We start from the raw sequence: 24,323 nt of genomic DNA, 5'->3' as shown, positions 1-24,323 counted from the left end.
CTAATTTTAACCAAGATGACTTAAGCGATGGCATCCTAAACACAATCCTAAACTTAGAAACCTATCTATTTTCGCATGAATCCACAAGCAGTTGCTAAACCAATTGGAGGTTATAACCTACCATGCAGTAGCTGAACAAAATGTCAGCAATCAAATGCCAACATGTGACTTATTTTATATTCTACCCAGTACGAATTAGACCTAGGAGAGGAACTTGGATGGGTTCTTGGAGCTAACCTGGAGTAGATCTTGAAGCTCGGACGGAGGTGGAAGAAGCCGGCGAGGGGCAAGCACGGCGGCGGCGGCGGCAGCGGGGGGCGAGCACAGGCAGGGAGGGGGACGCCTAGATGACGATGCGCGACGCGGAGGGGGATGCGCCGCCAGGACCCTGGAGGTGAGGACGGCTTGCCCCGGGGAAAAGTCGCGGATGCGGTCTGGCCTCCCTGTCCGATGGGCTCCCAAATGAGGAGGCGATTCGGCCCGTGGTGAGTTACCCGCGTGGGTGTCCAACCCATGGAAAATGGTGGGATCCCCTCGGGGTTCTGAGTTCCCAAAGGAAGCCTTAAAGCCCTGAGTTTAGGGGTCCATTGTTTTCAAATTAGGTGATTTTGGGATGGAGCTAGCTCCGACAGTCAACAACATTAGAGGAAGGGTTGTAGTAATAGCTGATTTAGAAGAGGGAGGTAGAAGGGCTGCCCCGATGTTGGTGGACCGAGTGTTGACTTGTGGAGATAGACGGGTAGTCAACTCCAGTCTCAATGCACAGTTTCATAGCACAGTTAGTAAGGTTGAAAACTTGGTAACTTTTCCTGCTAGGTTTCAAGGTGATGAAACTCATCTTACATATGATGAAACTTCCTCTCCTCTCTCCTCATAATGATCCTACCACATCAGTAATTTTATTGATGCGACATATTATTTAATGGTCATGAGGTTCTTGATAAAACCTCTACTGAGTCTGGCCTAATTGAGGCAGTTGAGCGAGCACTGATGACAGGTTTAATGTGGAAGCTGTCATGCCGGTAGTACGAAGAAAGAGGTATGGGTGGTTGAAGGGCTCGCCGATGGTCTTGCCAGTGTTAGAACTGTGCTTTGCATAGGATAGTGGTGCGCAAGATTGTGTCAAGTGCGGAATGGGTAAAGGGGAGTCTGATGGGACGAAGATAAGGAGGGAGCTAGAGTGCGGGTAGGAGCTATTCTGTTAAAATACAATCATACAAAGGTTCAGCATTTGGTACTGCTTTGAAGCACCACAATTTGTCTGCATTTTATTTTATCTTATTGGTAACCTTGATCTCCTTTGGAGCACCACAGTATCACAGTGATCAGCAGGGACGAAGCACCACAGGAGGAAATGTACATGGGGTCTAATCACCAATATGAGCAAAGAGCCATCAATAGGCAGCTACGGCCTACGGGCCACGGCCCATTAATTACAGTCGTCAAAGATGGGCTGCAGAAGTGTAAACAGATGGCCCAAATAAAACAATGAACGGTTTGCTTAGCCCAACACAACAGTCGCCTTCCTCCTGCGAAACGAGTTCCTCCGCAGGCTGTTCGGCAGCCATGGCGGACGCCGGACGGGCATGGGTGACCGGCGATTAGCAGGGGGTATTCATTCGGGAAAAGGTATAGATGGAGGCCGTAGCGGTGTCGGGCAAAGAGAGGGTGAAGCCGCCTCCACTGTCCTCCCTCTGGCCCGCTTGTCATCAGGTTCCTGTTCCTCCGCCTGCTTCGCAAGTCGCAACGAGCACGAGCACCGACCCGGACTGCAGTGCCACCGCTGCACCGATTCCAGAGCGCGCACGCCGAGTTCCGACCGTGCGCCTGTAAATTCGAAACCACCGCCCCACTTCCGCTCTTTTCCGCACAAAACCTCGCCGAATCCCAGGCCGGCAGGCCCTATCGCTCCTAATCGCCGCCGCCGTCGAAGATCCGTTCCGCCGACAACAACCCGACACCGGAGTTGATCACCAGGTGGTGAAGCTCTCCGCCGAGCCCCTGTACTTCTCTCGCTCCCAAGTCCTCGCGGTGCTTTGCCGAAGTGGCGCCGCCGTCGTTCAACGGCCGGCGACGAACCTGCCCAGATGAATTCGCAACATCGCTTTCTACCGCCTGGAGCGAACTCCGTCCGATTACCTGCACCTTCGCTCAAATCTGGTTAGAGGCCGGTCACGCCCCCCGCTGTTTTCCCCGCCCGGCGGCGCGGAAAGCCGGAAACCAGCTGCTGCCGGTGACCAGAACGCCAGACGCTGCTGCGGCCATCAGATCCTAGACCGACGGGGCAGATCGGTCTTGACCGGGGTCAAAACTGGTCAACGAAGCCAGCCCGCGCCACAATAGGACTCAGGAGGACGACCCTGTCGCCGCCACATCTTATAACTTTGTGCATAAAAGGCCCCATATGTTACGGGAATCAACCCTATTGCATTGCCTGAGTGTTGGATAGCTAGTCATCAGGAAACCCCAATCTATTTTTTTTAATCTACGAAAAATGCTATTCAGGTGCTCTAAACATTAAACTAGAGATCCTTTTCGCTTGGATAGCTATCCTTAATCGCTCTACTCAAATGTATGTGTTTATGATATATCTTTTTATGATAAAGTGGGTTCGTATATATATACACTTTTAGTAACCAAAATGCTAACAAAATTAGACCAACTAGGATTGCTTGCAGGAGTTGACGAATTAGTAATACTTATTTTGGATTTTTATGTCATATTTTCCATATTTATTGAGTACAACATCTACTCACACTACTATTTTCTGCATATTTTTGTCTCTATATAAATAGATGTCATTTAGAAAAAGAAGCTAACGTGGAGTTCTGTAGAGATGGTGATGAGCATGAGCTCTAGGGGCACCGGATCGATTGCTTGTGGGGTTTGGAGTCCTCCCTTTGAGAACATGGTGTATATTTTTCTAGCCTGTAGACTCTGGATTATTCCGTACAAAATATTACCTTGTCAAAGCGCCTCTAGGCTAATGGTTAGAGCACCTGAGTAGCACCTAGAAAAGCTGGGTTCGATTCCCTGTATGAGCAAATTAAATGGGTCTAAAATAAAAAAATTATAAAAAAATAGGTTCCTGCTGACTTCGGTCAAAAAAATATTGTATCTCTTATATATAGGAGTATGTGATAAATTTTATTTTGACGCACGTATATGATGTACTTAGAATATTCCTTACTGTAGCAAAACGGCTTCTTAAATGACAATAAGCCTGCCAAGCCATTCTTTTCACTTTTCACATGCTCCCGTGAGCCGAAATTTTATAAAAGAGGTCCAATTATCACTAAAATTACCATGTTACTTCTAATAACTAATTTTTGCCGATTATTTTTACAAAACGGCTTCCGTTCTATAGAGAGGTCATTTTAGAATGTATTTTTATGCCAAACAAACACTAAGCTTTTTGTGTCATAAATAATAGCAAATAAAATAGGTTTCTGGGTCCCGATGATGACACGATAATAAATTGGGTCCACTTGTTTTTCGCCCATAATATTCCCACCACATTGCGGGGTATGCCGTATGTGACTGATTGTTATATATTCTTTCTGCTGATCAAATAATCATTATTTGTTTCTGATAAACATTGCATATATTTCAAAATGACCCAAAGATCAATCTGCGCCCCTCGTTTCACAATTGCCGTCGCCTACCCCGCTTTTGCTTTCTAGCCCCTTCTCCGATTTTCTCCCGTTCGTATAAAATCCTCCTCCCCCATCGACCCTCCTGTTTTCTTCCTCAACAAAACAAAGGCTCCCCTCCCGGCTCCCGCATCCACAAAGAGAGAGAGAGAGAGAGAGAACATCCCGCTCCTACAAACCCCAAATCCCCAGCGGCGGCGGCGATGGACCTCTCGTCGGCGGGCTCCGGCGGCAACTCGCTGCCGTCGGTCGGCCCCGACGGGCAGAAGCGGCGCGTGTGCTACTTCTACGACCCGGAGGTTGGCAACTACTACTACGGGCAGGGGCACCCGATGAAGCCGCACCGCATCCGGATGACGCACTCGCTGCTCGCCCGCTACGGCCTCCTCAACCAGATGCAGGTCTACCGCCCCAACCCCGCCCGCGACCGCGACCTCTGCCGCTTCCACGCCGACGACTACATCAACTTCCTCCGCTCCGTCACGCCCGAGACGCAGCAGGACCAGATCCGCCTCCTCAAGCGCTTCAACGTCGGCGAGGACTGCCCCGTCTTCGACGGCCTCTACAGCTTCTGCCAGACCTACGCCGGCGCCTCCGTCGGAGGGGCAGTCAAGCTCAACCACGGCCACGACATCGCAATCAACTGGTCGGGGGGCCTGCACCACGCGAAGAAGTGCGAGGCGTCGGGCTTCTGCTACGTCAACGACATCGTGCTCGCCATACTCGAGCTCCTCAAGCACCACGAGGTGAGGACGATTCTTCCCTCTCCTCCGTGCCCCTGGTTGGTTTGCTTTGCTGGGCTCGATTGGTTAGGTGTTTCGACTTGTTATTATGTTTCCGTGTAGTGATTGGTTGATTAATTCTACGAAGTTGCTTGCTGATGGGTAATTCTATAAAGTTACTCTCGGTCAAAAACTATCTATAAAGTTACTTGGTGATGGGTTTGTGCCGTTTGGGGTAGATTAGGCCCAGATGTAGCTAGATCAATTTTCCCCCCATTTCCATCGTCACTCATTTTGGTTGATGATTTGTACATAAATACATGTTTTGTCAGATCAAAGTTAATCATTGGTGTGCTTAATATGTGATAGCTTAAATTTACAGAGAGTTCTGTATGTCGATATCGATATCCACCATGGAGACGGAGTCGAGGAGGCTTTCTACACAACAGACAGGGTCATGACCGTCTCGTTCCACAAGTTTGGGGATTATTTTCCTGGAACAGGGGATATCCGTGACATTGGCCACTCAAAGGGGAAGTACTACTCTCTGAATGTCCCTCTGGATGATGGGATTGATGATGAAAGCTATCAGTCCCTGTTCAAGCCGATCATGGGCAAGGTTATGGAGGTTTTCCGCCCTGGTGCAGTTGTGCTTCAGTGTGGTGCTGATTCCTTGTCTGGAGATAGGCTAGGCTGCTTCAATCTCTCTATCAAAGGTCATGCAGAATGTGTCAAATACATGAGGTCTTTCAACGTTCCATTGCTGCTTCTCGGTGGTGGTGGATATACCATCAGAAATGTTGCACGGTGCTGGTGTTACGAGGTATGATGATCTAAGTAAATGCTCAATTTCTTGAATTCTTGTTCCTGTGTGCTGCATTACCTATGCGAGTTGGTTAACATTATTTATGATAGGGAAAGGCAGGCTAGAATCTTATGTTTCACATCAGTGCACACTTTCTGTTAACAATTTAGTTCATAGAATACCCATGGTCTGACTTTTGAGCAATACAGGTAATGCATGATTAAATGCCTGTACATGTTCTCTTGCTGAAATGCATATGTTTGTTAAGAGGCTAGATGTGTGTATGAGCATACGGAATAACAGAACGCGTGTTCCTCAAATTATATAAAGAATTAGCTAGCCTTCTTAGCAAAGCTTACTCTTATTATCAAGCTTAGAGTGGATTAGCAGATACAGAAATAAACTAACCCATAGGTCGCTTGGCTTGTGCTTCTGATCTTCAAAATTTTGGATTGCAGATGTTACAACGGTATATTTGTGTCCTTTCGAGTTTTTTAATGGTACCTGCTGTTTGTTCATCCAGTATATTTTTGTTAATAAAAATTCTTTGTGCAGACGGGAGTTGCTCTTGGTCAGGAGCTTGAAGACAAGATGCCTGTCAACGAGTACTATGAATACTTCGGTCCAGATTACACTCTTCATGTTGCACCAAGTAACATGGAGAACAAAAATACACGACACCAACTGGATGATATTAGAAGCAAACTTCTGGATAATCTTTCAAAACTTCGGCATGCTCCTAGTGTCCAGTTTCAAGAGCGGCCTCCTGACACAGAGTTGCCTGAGGTGAGCAACTGAGCATCCTATTATAAGCAGCAAGTTAGTTGTGTGATGCTATTTGATCTGAACAAGAATATGACTAAACATGGTTGGGATGCTTTCCCGCATGGTTATTCTGATGAGAACTAGATATGTGGTTTCTGTTTGTAGATGCAGATACCTAAAAGCAAATTAGTAGCTGGAGCCATATTATTCTGATGAGAACTAGATGAACCATATATGTTATTCTTATGCTTTAAATCAGTTACTGGAATCAAATCCTCCACCCCCCTAGTTAGGGCACCTGTTCCTTTTATAAGGAATAGTAGGTCTGTTTTTATAAAATTGTTGTTTTCTCATTTGAGGTTGCATGCCAAGATATTTCCACCATTTTTCTTGATTTCTTCTATCTGCATTTTCTTCTATGTTTGTGTTCCAGGGACTCACCATGGTTACTGTGAATTTTGTGACGGAATGTTCTTTTTATCTGAAGCACATTCTGATGCTATTATCTCAGGCGTAGCACTATGGTCCACGGCCTCAACCAGCCTGAATCTTAGGCTTGGTAAAACTTTAACATGCCAAATTGAACACAGGTTCATGCCAAGATTAAACAACTTATTGGATGGTTATAATTTTTGTTCTCGAATAAGCAAAAGAGTTGTGTACCATTGAATGAAAGAAGAGGATAAAAATCAGTGACATCAAGTGACAGAATAAATAAAAGAGAACCAACGCACCACTAACACACAAACACAACACATCAGAGAACAGCCGGAGGAGGAGAAGGGGGTGGCCATCAAGTGACAGAATAAAATAAAAGAGAACCAACGCACCACAACACACAAACACAACTTATTTTGGTTTGTTTGACCCTTCAAGTCTTCACCTACCTAATTGAATACTGTAACACTGTTTCAAATGCTTGCTATGTAGTTGTGCTATCAGAAATTAAATTTTGTGTGCGATCTAGTTCTGTTTGAATTTTGCCCTGATCATGTTTTGGAAGTGTCGAGTCAAAAGCTGATTAAATTTTTGGTACCTGTATGTTTGATATACAGCCAGATGAAGATCAAGTGGATCCAGATGAAAGGCACGATCCTGATTCTGATATGGAAGTGGATGACCACAAGGCTGTGGAAGAGTCAACAAGGTTTGTTTCTCTCTCAATCTGTCTTTGATGGTATTGGTTTCATTTTGTTTTGCTTTTTCATCATGATTCTGATCCTTTGTGCCCTTTCTCATGTCACTTATTTATTGTAGGAGGAGCAACATTCTAGGGATAAGAGTTAAGAGAGAATTTGGTGAAAGTGACACCAAAGTTCAGGTATTTTGCATTTGCTTTTGCACTTCACTTCTCTAGACTAAGTGTGATTATCACCTTATTGATTTTGCATCCTGCAGGATGGTGGCAGAGTTACATCTGAACATAGAGGACTGGAACCCATGGCAGAAGACATTGGTTCCTCCAAGCAAGCTCCTGTGAGTATTGTCTACAATACCCGTTAAATGATAACATCTTGGAAAATCTCAAGACTTGCATTTCTTTACCATGATTTACACCCAGCAACTAACCAAAGGTGTCCTTTTCTCTTGATTCAATTGTAGCAGGCAGATGCCAATGCGATGGCCATCGATGAGCCAGGCAACGTCAAGAATGAACCAGAGACTCAACTAAGTTACCAGACCAACCAGCCATGTACCATAAGCCATGACTGCGACATCTGAACTTGCCAGCTGTCTGGTGTCCAAATTCCTGGACGCTTTCGACGGTCCAAAAACTAAAAGTGAATCCATGATACAGCGTGCGATTTTAAATTCGATTTGAGTTCTACCCATCTGTAATCTGTTAATCCCATGGGAGTATTCCATGGCGGTAGTGAAGTTCCATGAGTCCACCGGGCAATGCTTGAGGTTGAGATAGACGATAGTCTGACCCATGTATACATGATATGCCAGTTAAGTTGTACAGGCATTAGTTAATGCAAATATGCAATGAACTTGAGGTTAAATTTCTTCGAGTCTATGGTTCTGCAATTGGATCTCTTCTAACCGTATTGGCGCGTAAGGTTGACAAAAAATGGAATAGAACAAATCAAACCTTTTAACCCATCGACTGTTGAGGTGGGAGCCATAAGCTTAACTTTTGTAACTTGGTATCTGTAGCATTCGTGAGCGATCACTTCGAACGAAATGGTAGCGACCCTCAATTTTTGCTCCTATGGGAAGTTGAGAACAGGGCAAGTCAGGTATGAGTGAGTGAAGCGGAACTCAACCAGAAGGAACAGAGCATAAGAAAGGCAAAAGGGCCAACTGAGTAGCTAGTTTTAGAATTCACAGTGCGGCGGCAGCTTTACATCAAACATAGGACGACCGTAGTTTGTCGAATTTTGCCATGTTCTCTCGCTAGCCGTTTGGTTTATGCCACAACTATGGCGTTCCGTACTTTCAGGCCCCAGTATTTAGATAACTCAAATTATTCTATTTATCATAGACTCAATCGTTAGAACGTTACCCTCCCGCCCTCACCCCACCTCCGAACTATGCCCGATGTCTGAAAATCAATCATAATCTATGAAAACATCTAAATGACACACTGGATCTTTTCAAACTAGACATTAAAAAACCCGAACCACGGCGAGGACTTTTGGGACTGTCCCTAGTGCGCCACAAGAACAGTCCTCCCTTGACTCTATCCTCATTGTCTCCTCGTACTTTTGAAGCTAGCCTCGCCTCAAGCGCCACACCAACCAAACACAGCTATTCCTACTTCTGAGCGACAGGAGACTCCCCAGAGTGTGAGGAACAGTCCTCGCGATGAGGTAATTTGCTCCTTGCTGTCATTCCAACTGCACCTTGAAATTTCATGTGAGATAGATAAACACTGATCTCTCTATGTTTCTATCCACCACAATAAACTACAGCTTCAATATTAATTCATATCACAAATAGATAGCTTAGTTCAGTATGTTATCAGTACATATGAAATTATTTGATACTCTAAATAGACCATGTCTTAGCATCCTAAGATAATGATTTGTCTTCAGTAGACTTAATTGCTGATTTTGGCATTTCTTGCCGCAGGCCAAGACTCTAGCTTCTGAAGATGCACTTGGTGATTCTTCTACAAAGACACGGAAAAGCATTACAAAGAAAATGTTATATCCCTATCAACAACCTGTTTTATTGCTTGTCACTTGGTTATTACGCACAAAATTTATAACTATACTTACAGGTCTAGCCAATCCCCTTACAAAAAGTTACTAAGAAATTATTCACTAGTGACTTTGGTGAGGAAGCTAGAGATGACAATGGTGACAGTGACGGCGGTGCAGGTGCTGTTGGTCAGCCCAGGTAGTTCCCTGCACCATTTTACTTGCTTCTACTTTTGCCTCTACTTTGAGTATCTTTAGCTTTGTGCTTAGATGTACATAAGAAGCAATTATCCTTTGTACTCATAATGGGACATTAGCACCTTATATTACACTTCGGTTTGTAGAGTGGATTGCTCTTCAACTTCTGGAAGTAGTCAATTGAAAAATGATGTCTGAGAATGAAAAGACACACCATATCAAATGTTAGAACCACCACATACTATCTTGTCTAGGAATGCAGGTCACATGTTTATATTATCTAGCAGGTAGACCTCTAACAGATATTCACTAATTAACCTGCTAATCTAAGTTTCCATATTGGTATATGCATCAGCTAGATATTCCATATGTAAAGTCGTATTATACTTCTACTTCTAAAGAAATTCATGAGGTTACTGCATCTTTTTTATCTGACCTTACCTAAAAATAAATAGATCACTTGCATATCATTTTTTACTCACCAGGAGACACGCTAAAGTCTGAACTGTTTACGTTTTGCAGCCCAGTTTAGGATGCACGAGCAGTGGAGTTCATACGTATTTTGCCTCTACTAGTTGCAGCCAGTTTTTGTGCTTGCTTCAGCTTCGGTGACCAAACTCTAATTCATGAGCTTTATCGTCTATATGCTTTACTAGTCTTTAGAATGATTTTGTCAGATTTATTGCTCAAATTGTGTAACATCATCATGAAATGTTGATTTTGATGCTTATTTAGAACAGTATTTCTAGCTACCACCTGGGCTGTTTGATAGCTGAGAATACTGTGGTAGTGTTCCATATGCCGGATAGATACAATATTCATGGTGCTCGGATATACTGTAATATTTATCATCTAAATGCTGGACATACACTTCTGATGGATAGGATATCCATGGTGCTCAGATATCCTATAATATTTATGATCTAAATGCCGAACATACACATCAAATAGAATGAGTAATATTGATGATATGTTTGTTAGCATATGCTATGATTTTGTGGTGGATTTTTCAAATGACATGCATTGTCCTCTGAGATAGATAGAACAAGTTATTCTTGCATTTTATTGCCTACTGTAAATTTAGTTGTTTAATATTTATATTTGATATCATGTATGAAAAGTGCGTCGAAGTTTATGGTTATTTTAATCAATACGCGGACGTTTATTTCGTGGGAAAGCACAGTTTCTAGGCGAGGAAGCGTTTACACCTCCGTACGTGCACTTTGCAGTCAACCTTACGCCCACGGTCAACCCACAGTGGCACAGCCGCGCCTTCTCCGTCCGAGCTCAGCCGCTCCCTCTTGCTCTCCTCCGCCGATTCGTGCTCGTCCAGCTGTGGTGGGTAGTGGTAGACGGCCGGCGACGAGGTGAGTCCTCCTCCTCCCTCTGTCGGAGGCATGGTTGTGTCTGGGTCAGGGTTAGGGTTTCGGGTTCGTGGTTGTCGGGGTAGGGTTCCATGGGCAGCGGGCTGCTCCAGGAGGGTGTAGCGGCGGCGGCGGCGGCGGATCGAGTTTGGCGAGGTGGCGGACTACGTCCTGCGGGAAGGGCCGACGGCGGGGGCGAGCGAATTCCTGTTAGCCAATGGCGGGGTGGAGGGCGGTTGTGGGCGGCGCCATTGCCGGGGGCCGGCGGTGCAGGGACAGTCCGGGTTCATTGAACCGGGACTGTGCCTGCCGTCACCCCAAATCTTCTTTCAGTACTACCTTGAACTCCATACGCAGCATGGTTGTTTCAATATAACTTGTTTTAGAGTCAGATCGAGATGGGAAGTGAATCATCTGTCTGTTCACTTCGGTGTGTATTTATTTTTATGCGAATTGTTTATGTATGGCTGAAATTTCCCCCCTTCCATCTCTCAAGGTTTCTACATCTTCCATGGCACTCGTTGTGATGTGTGGGCAGCCATGCAGCGGCAAATCAGCAGCTGCTGCTTGCCTTGCTGCTGCGCTGCGCTCCTCCTCAACTGACCTTACTGTCCGTATCATTGACGAGTCATCACTCCATCTTGGACGCAATGATAGCTACAAAGGTACTGACTATTATGTGTCTTAATTGTGCACTTGTATTGATGCTACTGTTCACTTATATTTTTTGTCCCTTTGATGAGCATGTTTCTTTCTGATCATAGTTGTTTGTTCCCTTCTTAGATATGGTTGTCGAGAAAAACTTGAGAGGAGTTCTTAGATCAGAAGTTGACAGGTCCGTGTCACGTGACAGCATAATTATTGTCGACTCTTTGAACAATATTAAGGTGAGGGCAGTATCAAATTCTTCATCCTATTTTCGCAAATCTGTAGTGAGTAATCAGTTGTCAACTAATAATACAGTTTTACAGTCTTCATCTTATCTGTCAGAGTGTCAGTCTGTCTTATAGTTCACTTTTACTCCTCATCACTGTGACAATCATGGTTGCCGAAGACATGTTGAAAGTTACCCTGACCAGCAATCTGGTAATCAACTGGTTTATGGAGGTTACTGGATGGTTACCAGTTTAATCCTGCTCATATATTTTTTGAAACTTTCGGCTGTCTTCTACTTGTAAAAGAAAATTATATAGCCAGTTTAGTACAGCATAACGATAGAAAGGAAAAGCTTTAAATTGCACACTTTCATCAGAATTGTTTTCTCTTGGTACTTGTTGGAATTTCCAGCATGGTAGCTGCTGGTTATTGCCCGGATTTGGACCCTTTTATCTTTATATCTGTAATATAAGCTTTGAATTTGCTTTCTATCATTATGGTATGCTCACAATTTCTGCCATAAATAATAGAACTATAGATTAATATTAAAGTTCTGTCAGCATAAGCTGATTTTTTTTTCTATTATGATTGTAGTATACTTAAGCTAGTAAATCAAATAATCATGTAGCAAATGTGATGAACCTCCTTTTCTGGTGGATTATTTTGCTTCAGCTCAAGCATTCTCTAAGAAGTCTCATAACTATACATCATTCATCTCCTATGAATGTCACATGAACAAGTGTGATAATCTAGTTGCAAATGTTGCTACATGCTAATTCGATTGACTGGCATTCATTGAAATCGGTGATGCGACACTCAGTTGCAACTGTAGTGGTCTGTAGGATGACTTCCTTTGTTATTGCTACATCCAAACTATTCTATTGATTGTCACATTACTTGTGATGTAAAATAGATTCTGCAATTTGTGTCACGTCATTTTATAGTTGTGATGCCTTCAAATGCATTATGGTCTTGCAATAATTATTGTGTATAGGTATGTAAGTATTATGTATAGGTATGTAGCTTAGGTATAGACAATTGACTTTCACCTGATAATATGCAGGGGTACCGATATGAGCTGTGGTGTCTTGCGCGTGCATCTGGAGTAAGATATTGTGTGGTAGCCACTTGCTCTCTTGTTTATTTACTTATTATTATTTTTCATATTAGAATATTGGTTGTGCTAGCATAATACAAACAAGCTGGAGTTGTAGATGACACTATGTGTTCCAATGGATTTAGTTAATATAAGAGTCGAATAACAGTATTGCTTGCATGATGAGCTACCTTTTCAGACTAGCCTTGAATGTTGATATTTGTTGGAGCATCACCTAAGTTATGTTATAAGACAGCCTCATGGCCTCACCTAACTCACCTAAATAAAGTTACAAAGAGGATTTCATTTAATTCAACACATAGGACAAGTTGGAATGCATGACTATGTTCTGTATGATATTTTTGTCCAAGAGCACCTATAGGAAAGCTTGGAAACTTTATTGCACTTTGTACAGTTCAGTAATAAATGATACATTAGAAAGTGATTTCCTTTATACTTTCTCTTTTATTTTTCAGCTTTTTTGTGATACAGAAGTGGACCATTGTAGGGAATGGAACAGCAACCGCCAGGAGAAAGAAGAACGAGCATATGATAGTAATATGTAAGTCAGATTTAATCCTTGTGGAACTGGTTGACCTCAAACTACTAACTTGTCACATAAATACATAATGTTGACATTCTTGTTTTAAACTGACTCATATTTCATAGGTTATAAAATCTTTAGTTACTATATTGGATTTCTGGGGGTGAATAGCACAAGTACTGTCCAAGTACTGCTATGTGTACAATCAGTTACAGTTGCCCTCTCATTCTCTTTTCTTCAATGATGACAGATTTGAAGATCTTGTGAGCAGATTTGAGAAGCCAGATAGCCGTAATCGTTGGGATTCCCCTCTTTTTGAATTGTTTCCATCTAGAGGTAACTGGCTCTCTTCCTTTTTATTAAAGAAAAAAAAATCAACTTCTACTCATGATCTTGTACTAGTTATCCTCATTGTCTGTTGTTAATAACTAAAAAATTCTTCTCTTGTTGCATATGCTGTCAAATTTATAGCCGTTTCACTGCCCTGTTTTTGTCTTAACCATGCAAATGTTTGCTCCCTGGATTACTATGTCTTTATTGTTCCTATTGTCATGTGCACAATTTTCTAAAGTTCATTCAGAGCATCACAAGTTCCACTACGACAAGTAGCGATGAAAGACACTAGTGCCATATGGACTAGTAGATAGCAATGCCATACTAAATGTTCTTCTTTTTGTAGTTATTTTAAATATACCGTTTGAACTCAGCATTCGTTACTGGTTGTTATCGAGAACAATATTTACAGTCACGTGCATTGTGGATGGAAACATAGACTAGCAGCTCACAAAACTATTAGTTTCATGCAATGTTTTAAGTAGCGGGCTATAGGATTTAGCGGCAGGGTTCTCAAACTGTTATAGCACCTCTATAGCCCGCTATTTCTACTGGGTAAAATTGCACAAACAACCCAATAAGCCACTTCAAGTTTGACATTGCCCCCCATAAATCATTTTGTTGCAAATACCCACCCACATGCTTAATTTTGTTGCAAATACCCACCCAGTGTGTGCAAACTTAACTGATTCAACATGTTTTCAAAATAGCGAGCTGCCAATGTGGTCTTTACCGAAATTACATACTTATAGAAGTATAATCTCGACAATTTTTTTTTGGAGATTACACAAAAGAATTGCTAATGAGAGACTAAACTGTCACACTGAGTTTCACTATCTGTACAAAAAATTTCAATACAAAATGGTAAATGAACCTAATGCAAGCACTTGGGCAAGTTTGACTATGCTACCTCAGCCTGTAGTTGCTCTCTCGGCAAAAACAGGTTGATTCGGTAAATTTGAGCACACTGGGTGGTATTTGCAACAAAATTAAGCAGGTGGGTGGGTATTTGCAACAAAATGACTTATGGGGGGCAATGTCAAACTTGAAGTGACTTATGGGGGTGTTTATACAATTTTACCTTTCTTACTGCAGTGGTCATAGCACCCCTATAGCCCTCTATTTAAAACACTGGTTTCCTGCCATCATGGCCCTTTCTGTGCATTTTTTGATTGACCGCACAAGGCAATTGATCAGGTGACATTTGGATTGTGTGAAATGGATGCTGGAAATTCGAATTATTGAGTAGGATAGATTTAATTCAGTACTTGAACTTAGGGATTAGGAAGGGAATTCGGGTTCCGGAATGGGGGCATGAGGAATGTGTCTCAGTTCCCATTATTTAGGAGGATATGCGTACATTTTCCTTCCTGCCATTGTCTCGTGGTTATTGAAGTTTTATGAGCCTCCAACTAATTGCTGCTGATGCCACTGGTTCTTTTCTACTAGCTGCCAAACACCCTTGCCATCCTTTAACACACGTGGCGCACTCTTGTTCTCATCCAGATCAGAGCCCCTTCGAAAGTTGCCCTTGAGCCTGGTCCGGTTGCTCTTGAGCCAGCGGCAAAGGTTGTCCTTTTGCCCCATCGAGGCATTTGCACTACCTTCTCAAGTGATTAATTTAATTGCTATTACTATTAGTCTTGAATTCATCACCATTTATCCATTTGGCAGGGGCTTTTTGTAAAAAGTAGAATGGTTGCTTACCTGAAAATTTCAGTCATGAAAATTCAACCATAGTCCCAAACTTGTCATTTCTAAGTGTGGCAAGGTACCAAAATCTCATATTCCAGTTTCTAAACTCACCTCATATTCCGTCTCTTCCAATCCATGTCAAACACATTATCCACATGCTACCTTAGCAATAAGTAGAATCTTGTACTATATTAGTTCTTGCTTTGAAAACTCTATGGCATCCATTACAGGCTAAATAAATCAAAAAGAAAAAACTGCACGGCTCCATTTTTTTCTCGAACGACGCAGGAGAGCTGCATGTCATTTCATTAAGAGAGAAAAGAGCATACAACGAGTCCGGTTAAGGATCAAAACCTGAGTACAAAAACACACACCCACACACTCATGAAGAACCAACCCAGCCTAGGCAGGCGGGGACAACAACCTAACAAGGAATTCCTGAAGATTGGCTGCCCCATCCATACCCCAAAGGCTACATTCATCAGTTACTGTCTGGAGCAGTACATGCATGGCTTTGAATTCTCGAAAACACATGATATGTACGGCTCCATTTGGTAGAGGTGGATTATAATAACTTTGTCAACTGCTTTTAAAATTTGGTGTTTCCTTCTGCAGCAGCTTAAAAATATGTGCACACAGGACAATGCACAATCGCATATTGCCTCAATTTTGTTTACATTGTGGTTGGCACATAATTCAATTTGGTTAATCTGTTTCCTCTACTGTTTTTAATAGATGAAATAGTGGAAACAGCTCCTGTTATTGCCGAGGCTGTGTCATATTTGACAAAGAAAGTGGATTCAAAAACTAGAGATGTAAAAGTTCTCCAACCTACAATAGCCACTCAGACTGTAAGTATACATTATGGTCATAAGAATGAAATTGAAATTAATATCAAGATTACTGAAGCTGCATGATGTTGTAAATTTCAATCTCAACTCTGATAATTCAGTGTGGTATTGTAACATTTGGAATCCTAATTCAAAATGTTTATGTGAATGCTTGTATTCTATGTGCATCAGGTGTCATCCTTAGAGCCATGTGCCAAACTTTTAATAATTAAATATGGATATTTGGTCAGTGGTTGTAGTCATGGACTCATGGGTCCTTGGCGAGTCTCCCTGTAATTAATTTTGCCCCAATAGGGGTTGCGTCAGTCTTCTTTGACTCCTTAATTTAATGATGCGCAACTCTCCTGCGCGTTCCCTGAAAAAAAGTGAATAGGGTTATATTGAACATCAACATCATTAGCGCACGATCAGTTACTTCTTATATCTTGCCTGTTCGGTGGTTGTTGGAATCATAGAATATGTGAATGGTTATGTTGTATACTTTGGTTTCCTGTAACAAGCATAAACCCTAAGCCTAGAGCAGGTGTGACAACAACCTGCTGCACAAAATGGTGTGCATTGTGCACAAGTGACAATTTTCAATATTTTCTGTTGTCATCTACTACTGGATTGAACATGCCTGACTAACTTCCCTATTACACAGTATGATAACGTGATTGGACAACTATTTCTAGTTTGTTCAGTGGTATCAATATCAGGACTAGTTCAGCCCAAGATATATATCATAGTTATTGAAGTTGGCCGTATGAAAATGGAATAATCTAAGAAACTGGCAGCTTCTCTTCCATCGTGTGAATTAACTTAGGATATCAAGTGCTTTCCATATTTCCTTTCCTGTGTGTGACAGAAGGCAGTTTTAAATGGACATATGCTGTTAATTTTGTTCCTGGATCTTGGCAGTTACATTTTCATAATTGCATTTTCCTGGATCTTGGCAGTTACTTTGGATATCAGATTGCGTTTTCATAATGGCTTGATATTTCAGGTGCGAACAACAGAGGCTAATTCCCTGTATGAGATGGACAAAGCAACACAGGTAATAGCAGTTGTCTTGGTTGGTAGCTGGTCTTAAATCTACACGCTTTGATAACGTGCTGCGCTTGGCAGGAGGTGGTGAATGCAGTTGTTGAAGCACAATCCTGTGGTCTTGGGCTTGCCATGAACAAGATTTCTATTGGACCAAACTTGCCAACTATATCCTTTTATTATCATGCGAGTTTATACAAATGCCATCTCAGTGAGTTAAAAAATCCATAGGTTGTTTTTGATATTTAACTTTGCTATCCAGTCGGCACATGGTATCAATGTAGAATTAGCTCCACAACTTCATATATTAGCTTTAAAGGATTTGCCTCTCCTGCATTTATACATGCAAATAAGTGGGGAAAACTTCAGCCATGCTTGGTTGTTACTGTTTGAATTGAGATCCTTAACTAATTGTTACATCAATCTTCAAAGATCTGTTGGCCTGCCTGAGCTCCGAAGCCTGCGACGAACTTTCATCAAGCTGGCAGGGCAGTACAGCCTGAGTGGTCCACCACCGCCGACTGATGCTGATAGCGCAAAGAGGATGTTTGTCGACTACTTAAACCGCGAAGTTGGTGCTTGAAGATTTTTCCTCTCTGATGCGGCAACATTTTGTGGTGAACTCAACATGGGGGACTATTGGAGAAGCAACAACATAGTATGCTCTTTTAGAGCCGCTAAAGAGACTTTCGGTATAGGATTCAGAAATGCTGGCATAAATTAGATGCTTCTGCGGCCATAGGATGAGTGGGCACCGCCGCGAGCCCAGCGGTGTATGGCTGCAGCGGCACGTAATCAAACCATGATGCAAGGATTGTTCTGCAGTGTGGCCTCCATCCTGTTTGTAAATGGGATCGTGCACCTTAAGACAGGCAAATTAAAGATTCAAGTCCGTGTTAATTGATCGGTGCGTCGCCACACGCCCACCTCCATCTCCATATCAAAATTTTGTTGAATCTTCTAGGATATTATTGTAGTTGGTAGGAGGAGGATTGGGGTCAGTTGAATGAATGTTTATCTCAAAAGAACAACTCCACTTGTTTCAGATACACTGCATACTTAGCCGGCTGCAGCCTATCTTGCAGTACGTAGTTCCGTTTCCCTTTGGTGATTATCTGAAACCAGATTTCCTTGCTTGTTGCTCCGAACGTATAGCCTCCACCAAACTTCAGTGCCTGTGCCTGACGCCATCACGGTACGGTGCCTGCTCTAAACGATAAGAACACATCAAAAAAAAAAAATCCCAGATTACTAAGGGTGACAAGTTGGTCCAGGATCCTTGACGGCGGGAAAAGAAAATTGAAGTCGGGTAGCTATCCGATCAGCTAAGCAGCACGAGAAGAAACTGAACCTGCCAGTCAGTGGGTTAGGGTGCTGACAGCAGTGCTATCATGGTGAGAATCGGATACAAACCTAACAAATACTGCGTTCTTTCCTGTACAACAGAGCGAAGTGAGGAAGCGACCTTTTGTGCAACCAGTTGGTACTCTTTTGCTTGCTGATGCACCAGCAAGTAACGGAGCATCGCATCGTTTCAATTCTGCAGGATGGAAATTTGGAATTAGTGGCCAACAATGAAAGATCATAGCAAACTTTCTTTTCAATGACAATTTATAATATTTTTCTCCTTTCGTCAGTGACTACAAACAAGTCTGTTGGCTTTAAACAAGAATCAACCATTGGGTAAACTCAGAGAATATTTTTTTTTGGTAACGCAAATAACCGTTTTGTCTATTTTTCCTTGCATTCTCAAAAGCAAAGTTACGTTGGCTCTTATAAAGATAAAATGGTAAGCTGAGTTTGCATTGACATCTGGGTCTAGTATATACCTACCACCTTGACTTCTTGACTTTGATGGTGATTCGACTGATACAGTCTACAGAAAACTCCATATACCTCTGACTCCTTGACTTACTGACACACCTATGGTTTCACACCTTACTTTCAAAATTATGATAAAAAATAGCAATGTTAGTTGTACCACGGTTGACACAAGGATAATAGAATATCAAACGTAGGTGACCAGCCTACTTTGTTGACCAAGTGGCAGATTTGCATCAAAACAAAATATGGACTAGTGATTACAAAACAGTCTTTGGCGACTAAACTGCTGCAAGTCTGATCCATTTCTAAGAATCTTCATATGAGATGTCGACACGATCACACGACTTGCCTCGCACGCAAAGAACACAATTCAACAGTGAGCAGATCATCAGAACCAAGTAACCAAAAACCCGGGTGATAGCCTGCAGGCACACCAGCCTTGACCGGTTAAAATGTTACCCGGGTGATAGACTGCATATCAACTTTTTTATGATGTCATAGTGTTGATGCTTTTGAATACTGAACGAACAGAAAATTTTGAGGAAAAAAGATAGAATTTCAAGCCAGAATAGACCAAAACAATACCGGTAACCAGCCTAGACATGTAAATTTCAGTAATACCAGATTTTTACGTCGTTGACCACTTGTAAATTGATGATCGGTGGTTTACATTGAACCCAGTGGAAAATGCAGCTCCTGACTATATATTGAGAATAAGCTCAGCTTGCCTTATGCGAATGGCTGTAACCACACCAGCACCCAAGCACCACTGTCAGCAATGTTGCTACTCGGCGAGTCGTTCTTGCTCGCCTTCATGTTCCTCACATCTTCTGCAGGTTTCGTGGTGCCAGCGTTGTCAATCTCCACGAGCAGCATCACCGACCGGCTCGCGCTCATCTCCTTCAAATCACTCATAACGAGTGACCCTTCGCAAGCCCTTGCGTCATGGGGCAACCTGTCCATTCCGATGTGCCAGTGGCACGGCGTGGCGTGCGGCTTGAGGGGACGCCGCCGTGGCCATGTGGTGGAGCTGGGACTCGAAGAGCTCAACCTTGTTGGCACCATCACCCCTGCTTTGGGCAACCTCACGTACTTGAGGCGACTCCACCTCTCACGGAACCACTTCCATGGCATGTTGCCACAAGAGCTCGGTAATCTCCCTGATCTTGAGACTCTACAACTTAGCTCCAACCAGTTCTCAGGAATGATCCCCGATTCACTTGGAAACCTCTCAGCATTGACCTTTCTTAGTATTGCCACCAATAACATTGAAGGAAGCATCCCACCACTGCAAGGCCTATCTTCTATTGAGCATCTTATTCTGGCGCGAAACCATCTTGAAGGAACCATCCCTTCTTGGTTAGGAAACCTCACTTCACTACAGATCATAGATTTGCAGCATAATGGTCTGGTGGGTCAAATCTCAGAATCAGTAGGAAATCTAGAGTTGCTTACAATCCTTTCTCTCTCTGAGAACAATCTTTCAGGTTCTATGCCCCATACACTTGGAAAGCTCCATGCACTCACTGGACTTTATCTGATGACTAATCAAATAGGAGGCTCTTTGCCACCTTCGCTGTTCAATCTCTCTTCTCTTCAAGTTCTAAACATACAACAAAACAACTTTACTGGGGGTTTTCCATCTAATACTGGCAACAAGCTTTCGAAACTAACAAAATTTCTTGTATCAGATAATCAATTTCATGGCGTGCTCCCATCATCCCTGTGCAATGCTTCCATGCTTCAAATGATTCAAACAGTAAAGAACTTCCTACATGGAACCATTCCCCAATGTTTGGGAGCTCAACAAAAAAATCTGTCTGTAGTGAGGATTGTAGGAAATCAATTTGAAGCAACAAATGACGCTGATTGGGGCTTCCTGACTAGTCTAACTAACTGTAGCAATATGCTGGAGTTGGGTCTTTCTTACAACAAACTCCAAGGCGTGCTACCAAATTCAATTGGTAATCTCTCAACACGTTTGGAATATTTGGCCATAGGAAACAACAATTTAACTGGAGCAATACCAGAAGGAATAGGGAACCTAATCAATTTGAATTACCTCAGCATGGGTAATAATATTTTTAAAGGTGCTATTCCATTATCGTTTGGCAATCTCAAGAAGTTGGACCGATTATATTTATTAAACAATGCTTTGTCAGGACCCATCCCAGTAACTCTTGGCAATCTAACAAAACTTACTCGACTTAGACTTAGTACTAATATGATTAGTGAAGTTATTCCTTCTAGTCTCAGCAACTGTCCTTTAGAAGCGATTGATCTTTCTCACAACAATCTTTCTGGTTTGTTACCTAGAGAACTACTTTCCATGTCAACATTATCGGCTATGATGGATCTTTCACACAATTCATTATCTGGAACTTTGCCATCAGAACTGGGAAATCTAAAAAATCTGGGCGATCTAGATTTCTCTAATAATAGGATTTCTGGTGAGATTCCAGCCTCCATTGGCGAGTGTCGAAGCCTGGAATATCTCAATACATCTGGAAACCTCCTTCAAGGATCAATTCCACTGTCACTTGGAAATCTAAGAGGCCTCCTGGTGCTTGATCTTTCCTACAATAATTTATCTGGGACAATCCCTGAAATCCTTAGCAGCCTGCCAGGGCTTTCCTCATTGAATCTATCATTCAACAAATTCCAAGGTGCAGTTCCACAAGATGGGGTATTTCTCAATGCAACTGCGACTTTGATCGCTGGAAATGATGGCCTTTGTGGTGGTAACCCTCAGCTGAAATTGCCACCCTGCTCTAACCACTCCACGAAGAAGCCATTGCAAAAACTTGCCATAATAGTTGCCATATGCAGTGGTTGTGTTTCTGTAGCATTAGTATTTGCACTGTCTTCATTATACAGAAAGAATAAAAAAATAAAAGCAAACCCACAGAGCTCAGTCATTGGTGAACAACACATGAGGGTATCTTATGCTGAATTGGCCCACGCAACTAATGGTTTTTCATCTGAGAACCTCATTGGGGCTGGGAGCTTTGGTTCAGTCTACAAAGGTAGAATGAGAGGAAATGAACAGCATGCACTCGTCGCTGTCAAGGTTATAAACCTCATGCAACGTGGAGCGTCTCAAAGTTTTATCGCAGAATGCAAGACTTTAAGATGTGCTCGACACCGAAACCTTGTGAAGATATTGACAGTGTGCTCAAGTACTGATTTTCAGGGTCGTGACTTCATGGCCATTGTGTATGAGTTTCTTCCTAATGGAAATTTAGACCAACGACTGCACCAACATATTACAGAGGACGGTGAACAAAAGGCACTAGATCTGATTGAAAGGCTACACATTGCAATTGATGTGGCATCCTCACTTGATTATCTTCACCAACATAAGCCGACTCCAATTATTCATTGTGATCTTAAGCCAAGCAATGTTCTCCTGGATACTGACATGGTCGCCCATGTTGGTGATTTTGGGCTTGCAAGGTTTTTGTATCAAGACATGGAGAAATCAAGTGGTTGGGCATCAATGAGAGGATCAATTGGTTATGCAGCTCCAGGTGTGGTTCCATTTGCTACAGCTCTCTATTCTCCTCTAATAAAAGTTTGCAGTGCTAGGTTTTATATAAGTTAAAGCTTTTTTTTAGTATTTTACTCGCTTAAATAAGTACAAATTCAATGAAACTCAGTTTCGTAGAGTGGACCAGGAAATAGCTGAAACTTGTAAATTCCTAATAAGGGAAAAATAAATAAGTAATTTCACACTTATCTGTAAGTACAACAAATAATTTCATAGTCTTGGAAATGAATACTACTACAAGAAACATGTTATTACATACCCAAATTCTTGAAAAGGTCGCTTTCTTACAAAAGAACACCTTTTGGAATTTGGTTGGTTTCAGAGTATGGATTGGGCAACGAGGTCTCCACCCAGGGTGATGTCTATAGCTATGGCATACTGTTACTGGAGATGTTCACTGGAAAAAGGCCAACAGATAATGACTTTGGGGAAGCCATTGGGCTTCGAAGTTATGTTCAAATGTCACTACCACATAGCACAGCTATTATCATAGACCATCAGCTACTAACAGAGATGGAAGGTGGTGAAGCCAGCAACTTCAACTCAAGCATCATTAGTGAAATGATAATGGCCTGCATCACTTCAGTTCTGCAAGTTGGGATTAGGTGTTCAGAGGAGACACCGACGGATCGCCCGCCAATCGGAGATGCTTTGAGAGAACTGCAAGCTGTTAGAGACAAGCTTCACAGCCACCGCTGAAACATTCCAATGACTTTCTGACACCTTGATGGTTGCATGCTGCCAGGTCAACTTGTGATGCTTTGCAATTTGAGATTTGTGCGAATACTTGCTACCAAGTTTAGTGTTTCCAGAAAGACTCGGTCTTCTTCCAAATAAGTGATAAGCTACTTGGCCAGAGTAGGCGAGCCAAGGCAATTTAGCATTAAGTTCCTGCAGTTCCTTGCTAATTGGCCTCGAAAGGGCTTCGTCTTTGTTCGACATGTAGTTATGCCAAGTGCATCTAGCACTAGCAGGCTTTCACCTTCGACCGAGTTCTTCCTACAAAGTCTCTTTTTCATTTGAAAGTTGAAACATTTTCCTTTCTACTCCCTCCGTTCTAAATTATAAGTCGTTCCAACTTTCTTTGCCTCCGTTCTAAATTATAAGTCGTTCCAACTTTCTTGGAGAGTCAAAGCATCTCAAAGTTTGACCAAATTTATACAATAAAGTACTAATATTCATGATACCAAATAAGTACCAATAGTTTCTTCATTAAATATATTTTCATAGTATATCTATTCGGTACCATAAACCTTTATGATCCTCTCTACAATTTTAGTCAAACATAATATAGTTTGACTCTCCAAGAAAGTTGGAATGGAGTAGTTCTGCAACTGTTGCTTATGAAGCAAGTAGGATCACAAAGAAACCTAATAAGTTCAACAGAGATTTTACCTCCGGCGCGGAGTCGGGGACGACGCCAATGCAGCGGCAGAGGTTGCCGTCGGCGTCGGCCACACGGCGACGGCGCGCCGCGCGCGACAAGCCGGGACGGGACCTTGGCGGCAGTTGCTGGACTGCTTCTGCACTGGGAGCCTAGGATCCGCACTTGCGCGCGCGGCGGAAGAATCCGAGAGTCGAGCGGTGGAGCTCCAGCCGGTGGTGTGGGACGAGATGTCGCCGCGGGTACAGGGGCGTCAGAACTCAGAAGAGATCTCCGGCAAGGCCGCCGCAGACGGGAAGCTCTATCGACCATTCAACCTGAGCTGGGGAAGCGGCCCGGGAGGAGGGCCTGTTGGGCTGGACGTTATGGGCTAAATTTCTACGCCCAAACAACTCTCGGGTCTGGATCGTTTGATCATCAATATTTTCCATTTTTTGAGATTGGTGCAAATATAGAAGAACGGGTGAGATTGATCCAATCTGAGGAAG

General features: G+C 42.7%; 3 protein-coding genes and 1 long non-coding RNA gene across 5 annotated transcripts; 3 read left to right on the top strand and 1 right to left on the bottom strand.

The window, feature by feature from the left end:
• The first annotated feature begins 3,739 nt into the window (after window positions 1-3,739).
• LOC101774753 (probable histone deacetylase 19) lies at window positions 3,740-7,960 on the top strand. The gene is made up of 7 exons (XM_012842750.3): window positions 3,740-4,399; window positions 4,758-5,198; window positions 5,736-5,966; window positions 7,001-7,092; window positions 7,203-7,266; window positions 7,344-7,421; window positions 7,551-7,960. Exons 1-7 carry the CDS (start codon window positions 3,857-3,859, stop codon window positions 7,665-7,667), a joined length of 1,566 nt encoding a protein of 521 aa, XP_012698204.2. The 5' UTR covers window positions 3,740-3,856; the 3' UTR covers window positions 7,668-7,960.
• Window positions 7,961-10,504: 2,544 nt separating this feature from the next.
• LOC101774349 (protein KTI12 homolog) lies at window positions 10,505-18,015 on the top strand. Its single transcript, XM_004951414.4, has 10 exons — window positions 10,505-10,659; window positions 11,153-11,321; window positions 11,440-11,543; window positions 12,596-12,652; window positions 13,105-13,190; window positions 13,423-13,508; window positions 15,936-16,051; window positions 17,037-17,087; window positions 17,159-17,245; window positions 17,496-18,015. Exons 2-10 carry the CDS (start codon window positions 11,168-11,170, stop codon window positions 17,658-17,660), a joined length of 906 nt encoding a protein of 301 aa, XP_004951471.1. The 5' UTR covers window positions 10,505-10,659; window positions 11,153-11,167; the 3' UTR covers window positions 17,661-18,015.
• On the bottom strand, window positions 18,016-24,165 carry LOC111257402. 2 transcript variants are annotated; one of them, XR_002677890.1, is made up of 3 exons: window positions 23,847-24,165; window positions 18,491-18,617; window positions 18,016-18,281 (listed from the first exon to the last, which is right to left on the bottom strand). It is a non-coding gene; the product is annotated as an uncharacterized LOC111257402 (long non-coding RNA). The 2 variants fall into 2 exon arrangements; XR_002677889.1 differs by having other exon boundaries at window positions 18,016-18,617.
• LOC101756129 (receptor kinase-like protein Xa21) lies at window positions 18,624-23,539 on the top strand. The gene is made up of 2 exons (XM_004954589.4): window positions 18,624-22,431; window positions 22,774-23,539. Exons 1-2 carry the CDS (start codon window positions 19,680-19,682, stop codon window positions 23,148-23,150), a joined length of 3,129 nt encoding a protein of 1,042 aa, XP_004954646.3. The 5' UTR covers window positions 18,624-19,679; the 3' UTR covers window positions 23,151-23,539.
• Window positions 24,166-24,323: the final 158 nt, after the last annotated feature.

The sequence above is a fragment of the Setaria italica genome, chromosome I (assembly GCF_000263155.2).
Source record: "Setaria italica strain Yugu1 chromosome I, Setaria_italica_v2.0, whole genome shotgun sequence".
Taxonomy (NCBI): Eukaryota; Viridiplantae; Streptophyta; class Magnoliopsida; order Poales; family Poaceae; genus Setaria; species Setaria italica.
The sequence above is the reverse complement of the archived record's forward strand: the minus strand, read 5'-3'. Positions and strand labels throughout refer to the sequence as shown.

Coding starts and splice junctions, on each gene's coding strand:
- LOC101774753 (XM_012842750.3), top strand. CDS start 3,857: ATGGACCTCTCGTCGGCGGGCTCCGGCGGCAACTCGCTGCCGTCGGTC. Junction 5,967..7,000: donor CTGACACAGAGTTGCCTGAG/GTGAGCAACTGA, acceptor TTTGATATACAG/CCAGATGAAGATCAAGTGGA. Junction 7,093..7,202: donor GCTGTGGAAGAGTCAACAAG/GTTTGTTTCTCT, acceptor TATTTATTGTAG/GAGGAGCAACATTCTAGGGA.
- LOC101774349 (XM_004951414.4), top strand. CDS start 11,168: ATGGCACTCGTTGTGATGTGTGGGCAGCCATGCAGCGGCAAATCAGCA. Junction 11,544..12,595: donor ACTCTTTGAACAATATTAAG/GTGAGGGCAGTA, acceptor GATAATATGCAG/GGGTACCGATATGAGCTGTG. Junction 16,052..17,036: donor CTACAATAGCCACTCAGACT/GTAAGTATACAT, acceptor TTGATATTTCAG/GTGCGAACAACAGAGGCTAA.
- LOC101756129 (XM_004954589.4), top strand. CDS start 19,680: ATGTTGCTACTCGGCGAGTCGTTCTTGCTCGCCTTCATGTTCCTCACA. Junction 22,432..22,773: donor AATTGGTTATGCAGCTCCAG/GTGTGGTTCCAT, acceptor GGTTGGTTTCAG/AGTATGGATTGGGCAACGAG.